General features: G+C 44.6%; 1 protein-coding gene across 1 annotated transcript; it reads right to left on the bottom strand.

Moving 5' to 3' along the window:
- Window positions 1-63: 63 nt before the first annotated feature.
- On the bottom strand, window positions 64-6,795 carry SRD5A3 (steroid 5 alpha-reductase 3). The gene is made up of 5 exons (XM_066995886.1): window positions 6,408-6,795; window positions 3,053-3,208; window positions 2,451-2,641; window positions 953-1,075; window positions 64-461 (listed from the first exon to the last, which is right to left on the bottom strand). The coding sequence occupies exons 1-5, from the start codon at window positions 6,608-6,610 to the stop codon at window positions 202-204; spliced, it is 933 nt and encodes a 310-aa protein (XP_066851987.1). The 5' UTR covers window positions 6,611-6,795; the 3' UTR covers window positions 64-201.
- Between the last annotated feature and the right edge of the window lie 274 nt (window positions 6,796-7,069).

Genomic DNA, 7,069 nt, shown 5'->3' with positions numbered 1-7,069 from the left:
TGGCTTGCATGATATACGTATATACCTTACATCTCCCCACAAAAATAAGCAACACACACCAGATTATCATAAAAATCATCAGCTTTTAATTTTAGAATTAGAAAAATGTGCAATTTTACCGTGGCTTTATTAAAATGTAAATTGCTCACTCCCTCATTGAAAACATTTCCAGTCTGTAAAAAATACTTTAGAAGACACATTTTAAAAAACAAATGGCACAAATGCTTTCCGATGCTTTGGGTAGGAGGTGAATTTTTTCTGGTAGAACTCGTGACACAAAACAGCAGCCAGCGCCTGGTTGAAAAGAACGTATGTGACTACAAACCACCAGGTCACATTGTCAAGTCCAAGTGTGATGGCCATAGACACATATATGAGGAGTTCTGCAAAATAATGAGGGCAAGAAACTCTTTCGAACCAGTCTCCAAAAGGTATACTGTGGCTCAGACTTACGACCTTTCCTGCAAGCAAACGGAAAGAAGTAAGTTAAGAACAATATCCATTAAACAATTTTTTCTACTCACAATTACAGAACAACACGCTCATTAAAATTATCATCATGCAGCTCCATCTGATCTCTCAGCTTTGTACTTCTCAAAGAAATAAGGTATCACCTCTGGTTGTTTGCATAAATACAGTGTAAAGAAGCCTGTTTTTAACCCCCATGGAAATAGAAGTGACATCTCAGAGGAGTGACACAAGTCCTAAGCGTGGCTGTTTGTCTGTCTTTAGGATAGCATAAGCCAGACCTTCGAATTAAGCTCTGAACATTCAAGCTGCCCGATCTCTTCTCCAAACAGCTTCACTTAACCTAGTGAAAGTCTTACAAAGGCTCCCACACTACAGTTACTAAAAAATACTGTTTTTAAGGTGTTAGAAGCTACAGAAGCCTATCGGAACAACCAGGAAAAAAGTAGGGAAGTAAATGGCTCAGAGAAATGAAACACCTTACCTGATTTACTTTTTCTAAGATTAGCTAGAATCACAAGACATCTGTGCTGGTGAAGAGAGGCCCAAACATACACCACAATTCCTAAGACGTGATACCAGCAGATCTGCACGGAACTTTCTTTTCCTAAATGAAATATGCTTCATTAATAAAAAGCCAGTAAATACCTTCCCAAGCACTGTCCCAAAACACTGCACGCCTATTTTGTACGTTATTGTCTTACAAAACTCTAGTAGTGAGCCTCTAATCACTTGGAAGATGCTTTTGAGTCCTGTGTGATTTAAGTACTCAGCTACTAGTGCCTTTCCTTTAACTGCTCTACACTAAAAATATCAAAGACCTAGTTTTTAATCCAGTAGCTTGAAGTATACTACTACGTATAACTGATATGTAATTTGCAGTCGAAAACCTCAGTATTCAACTTTGTTTATAATTCTTACCATCCTAACAAAAGATGTTGTCATGTCTCAGGTCAACACATAAGTACACTTGTACGTCTTGTTCACAGGGATTGGTATATATAGATACATGCACCTATCCACACACACTGTAAAACACTTAAACCATCAAAAACACTGTATTAAGGATCAGCTCCAATGTACATGTCAATATACCATCTCTGAGAATCTACATGATGAGAAAAGTAGAAAACGTGTGCAGATGAAAAAAGATTTTATCTACTCATAGATGACCTGAAGGTTGTTTTTACAAATAACCGGATTAAACTGGAGCTGATGTGATTGGAAGTGGTTAAAAACTTCACTAAAGTTACATACTTGGTAACAACCACTTTCCATAAATCAGTCATGGAAGAAGCGCTACAGCCACTGGAAGTGTTGCAGCTCATGGTTTATCTGTGCAGAGGAGCAAACAGCAGTTGAGTTGGGAGACTCAGTGGAATGCGTTGGCAGACGTAGGTCATATAATTCAAATTACTGCTGTATTAATGCAGACATTACAGGACCAAGGGAAAGATGAAACTGACTGATGTAAGGCAGAGCAGTGGGGAATTCTCAGTGGAAGGCAAAGGAGTTGGCCAAGACGGTCCCAACTCAGTAGGCCCACCTACTAGGAAAGCTCACAGCAAAAAAGCGAACTCCATTTTGACAACTGGAGTTCTGTAGTGGTATTTGAGAACTGGCACCAATTATTTTCTTTCTTAAAGCAAATGGATCTTAATGGCAAAACCGACCTGTAATGCTCCTGAAAGTATTATCTACCATGAGATGGAACAACAGTGAATTTCAGGGAACAACAGTGGTGGTTAACATAAAAATGAGTAAGCGAGCGAGCGTGAGTCTGTGTGAGTAATACCAGTTGATTATTATGCAACATACTGAAGTGCAGTTACTTTGGACTATGCCAGTAAGTTATTTTTACTTCTCACCAATTAACACGCTTCTCACGCAAGCCCTCTATGAAACCAAGTGAACCGTTTGCCACAACGGAAAGAAAAGGGAGCAAAAAATGCAACTTTGGTAATAACTAAGCAGGTACTTACCATGCCTGACATTAATAGGCACTTGCCATAGCACAGTTGTGCCAAGAACAATGTAGTAACCAAGTCCAAAGCAATACTGCACGATATGAATGACGCCATTGGAAAATACGCTGGTACAGAGGCACTCTGCAAGTCTTCGAAAGCTATGCAGCCAAAGGAGCAGGAGAACCAAGAGTGCAGAGAAGTGTTCGCTATCTGCTTGCAAATGAAAAATAGTGATTTAGGGATAGCTAGGACCAATTTTACCCCTTCAAAAGAGCTGATATTCCCCTCCCCACAGCAAAATCTTATCCTCTTTTTAAACTAACCTAGCACTGGGAAAAATATTTGCACATCTGAGGCACTGCTGCCCACAGTGATTGCACAAGACTACATCTAGAAGGTAAAAATGGCCCAACTCAAATGAGTGCTGAGAGCTATTATATTTGTAAATTAGAATGATTTCTACCTTAATGACAAAGGGACTTGGTACTCCAGGAATGTCACCTGGAGCCTAGTTTAAGAGCAGCTGATGAAGTAGCACAAAAAGAATACTTATCCAGCAAAGGATGGTAGTGCAGTTTTGTAATATTTATATGGGTGCTTCACAATAACTGGAATACTTGCCTGTGTTCTGGTTCTGCAAATCTCTGCCAAAAGCACTGTGCAAGCGCTGAATCCATGGTGGGAGTACTGCTCCAAGGAACTTAGCTTGGAAAAGTTTGATCAGCAAAAAGCCATTCCAGAGTACAGAAACTACATAAAAGTGAGTAAACCACCTGTGGGAACAAAAAGCATCTTCATTAAGCTTAATGTTCTCATCATTCCTTAGCTGGACATGTAGCTGCAGGACATGCTTGTCTGATGGTCAATGCATGCCTTTTCGTCTCACCCATCAATTAGCAGAGAACTCAGGACTCAGCTGTACCAAGCAGGCTAAGCCTAGCATGCCTCCCTTAAATGCTGCCTGAAACAACAGGCAGCATATGTCTAACTTAGCTGACCTCAGCAACTGTAGCTACACCAAGAGAAGGTGTAAACCATGCATTGCGAAGACATTCCTCAATGCTTACAAATAATCATGATTTACAGAAATTTTCTTCATAATTTATACCACTGAAAGCACATCTGAAATGATTTTCTGGGCATTTCCATGCTGTTGCTCAACAGCAATACAGAAGCCAAGTGAGAAGCCAGCAAGTTTCCTTGCACACTCCAGAACAACTTGACCATCGCAGCTGGTGAGCTTTTAACAATCTCAACTATTCTGGGGATGTGTCTGACCTACAGAGCAATCCAGCACTACAGTAACTACGTGTCAACCCTCAAGGAGAGAGGAATGTTATGCGTTTGCCAAACCAATCTGAAATGAATCAGAACATTTGACAAGATGGAATAGCAAAGTTTTAAAAAGTCTGGGCTAGTGAAAATACAATGCTTGTTTGGAAATAAGATGCAGATGAGTGGAAATAGAAAATGTCTCGAGTTATTTTCAGGATCTTCTGTCCTCATTCAGCCAGCAGGGTTACAGGTTCAATACTGCAGTAACAGAATCGCTTTGTAGATGTTGAGAGCCTGAGACCAATTCACCGAAAAAGCCACATTCTTCAGATAGCATCTTCCCTAAGAAGAGGTGGTTAGAAACTTGTTGAAGAAAGGTCAACTCAAATGAGACCCTACCTCAAGAATACCATACTTTGCAATACACTGCACCTAAACCAAAGCTTTTATGAACCCTTCTGGATACCGCACAGCCTAAATGCATCTGTGGGAATTTTCTGGGACCAGAAGCTTGATAACCAAGATATGACAATATAACCCTTCCATGAATAATATGTTGTGTCACAAAACCTTTTTAAATATTTGTTTTGAAAGCTACATATGTAAACTGTGCTAGTGATAACAAAGTTATGTCAGGGATGATCAGGTCTTTGGGTTAAGCAGCACCCCAATCCTGTCCTTCTGGACTTGCAAGCTCCTGTCATGCCTACGTTCAAGTCAAAGGCTAGTTATGGTCAAGAATCTCAGGTGATCAAAGCAATGAGATCCCAGTAACGTATAAAAAGCTTGAGAGGTGGGGATTTTTCCCACATTTCCCTCTCTTATCCTATTAAAAATATCTATTAAGAAGTCTTCACAGGAGAAGTCTTCTCCTTTGTTTGTTTCAGCACCTGTTTCAGGAAAATATGTGTTTGGTTAACACAACAGTTCTTTTGCCTTGTTAGAGACTGTTCATGCAGCACTCAGATACTTATATTAACATGCTATTATCAGTATCCTATGGTATATTTTATCAAGAAACCCTGAAGGTAGAAGACAACAACAGACTTGATGATCCTTGTGGGTCCCTTCCAACTCTGAATATTCTATGATCAAGAATTGATTTCAGAAAGCAATCCCACAGTATGTTTGCATAGTCACATCTACACACAGGTGGCCAAACTTCCAGGTCCCTGCTCTAGTCTTGCTGGAAGGTTTGTACAGATACTGCATGGGACTGGGGTTCAAGAGAGTAGGCTTTTATTCCAATTTGGGGCATATGGACCCTCATGATTAAAATCTCATAGAATCATAAAACATCCCGAGTTGGAAGGGACCCATAAGGATCATCAAGTCCAACTCCTGGCACCACACAGGTCTGCCCAAAAGTTCAGACCATGTGACTAAGTGCACAGTCCAAACGCTTCTTAAATTCAGACAGGCTTGGTGCAGTGACTACTTCACTGGGGAGCCTGTTCCAGTGTGCAACCACCCTCTCGGTGAAGAACCTCTTCCTGATGTCCAGCCTAAACTTCCCCTGCCTCAGCTTAACACCGTTCCCACGGGTCCTGACACTGGTGATAACAGAGAATAGGTCACCTGCCTCTCCACTCCCCCTCACAAGGAAGTTGTAGACTGCAATGAGGTCCCCCCTCAGCCTCCTCTTCTCCAGGCTGAACAGGCCCAGTGCCCTCAGCCACTCCTCCTGTGTCTTCCCCTCTAGGCCCTTCACCATCTTCGTCGCCCTCCTCTGGACACTCTCCAACAGTTTCACGTCCTTGTTGTACTGTGGTGCCCAGAACTGCACACAGTACTCGAGGTGAGGCCGCACCAGCGCAGAGTAGAGCAGGACAATCACTTCCCTCGACCGACTAGCAACGCTCTGCTTGATGCACCCCAGGATACGGTTGGCCCTCCTGGCTGCCAGGGCACACTGCTGGCTCATATTCAACTTGCTGTCAACCACAACCCCCAGATCCCTCTGCGGGGCTGCTCTCCAGCGTCTCGTCGCCTAGTCTGTACGTATAGCCAGGACATCTCTATGTTCCTTATCCATAAACAGAGAATAATGATTTCTCAAAAAACTGAGCCTAACTCTGTAAAAATAAGTGTGCTCCTCAGAAGCCATTAAACTGAGGCAGACAGAGAGTAAACATATAATGCATTTTCAGAATCATTCAGTTTACATCTGAGATTTCAGCAAGCATGATCTGAAGCAGAGTTTTATACATCTTTCCACTCAAAGTCTTTTCCAAAACAATTGCATGCTAGTACAATGTGCTTCTTTCTGTCTGCTGACTCGTCAACATGTTCTGCTCTGCAGTAAAGGATTTTCAGAGCCTCACAGAAGATCAGCATCCCATGAGAACCTATATACTTAGCCATATCATAGTGCCTGTGGGCAGCTTCCCAGTACGCCTGAAAAGGACATAAACAAACTTAGGCTTCTAATAATATCCTGAGTATTAACACTCCATTTTGCATATGCTATTTTGCGGTTAATTGAAATACGTGTTGCGTAAGGCACACAGCATTCACGCAATAGGAGAAAACACAGCATTTCACTGCGTACTGAACTACTTCCCGAAGCTTGTGCCCTATCTCTCCCGCGACCTGTAACACGCCCCTACACCCGCAGCAGCCTTTCAGCAGCGGCTGCTTTCAGCAGCCCCCACACCGCCCGCAGCCCCGGCACGGCCCCGCCGCCTCCCCGCTCACCTCTTGGGCACCTGGAAGCGGCGCAGCCAGGCGGGGCGCTGCCCGCCGCCGCTCTTGGTCTTCCCGTAGCGGATGAGGTCCTGGAAGAGGCCCGAGGCGGTGCCGCCGCCGCCAGGCCGCCCCGCCTGGGCCCGGTGCAGCAGCAGCGCCGCCAGGAAGGCGGCGGCCAGCAGCGCCCAGGCGGCGCCCAGCCCCGCCGGCATGGCCCCGGCTCCCCGGCCCGCCCCGCTCCGCCCAGCGGCACGGCGCGGCTCGGCCCAGCCCGGCCTGTTTTAGGCGGATATCGCCATTTGTGTCGGTCCGTGACTGAAAGGAGGCCTGGGGGAATGCGGGCTGGCCGTGAGGCTGCAGTGTGCCCTGGTGGCCAGCAGCGTCAAGGGCGTGCTGCTTAGCCTGGAAAAGAGAAGACCGAGGGGAGGAGACCTCATCAACGTGTGCAAATATCTGAGGGGAGGGTGTCGAGAGGAGGGAGCCGGTCTCCTTTCAGTTTTTCCCAGCAACAGGACGAGAGGCAACAGGCACAGACTGAAGCACAGGAGGTTTCAGCTGAATATGAGGAAACACTTTGCTGTGAGGGTGACAGAGCACTGGCATAGGTTGCCCAGAGAGGTTGTGGAGTCTGCTTCTCTGGAGATACTCAAAACCCGCCTGGATGCCGCCCT

Source organism: Anser cygnoides, chromosome 4, assembly GCF_040182565.1.
Source record: "Anser cygnoides isolate HZ-2024a breed goose chromosome 4, Taihu_goose_T2T_genome, whole genome shotgun sequence".
NCBI classification, from domain to species: domain Eukaryota; kingdom Metazoa; phylum Chordata; class Aves; order Anseriformes; family Anatidae; genus Anser; species Anser cygnoides.
Note: the sequence above shows the minus strand (reverse complement) of the source record. Positions and strands in the feature narration are given on the sequence as shown.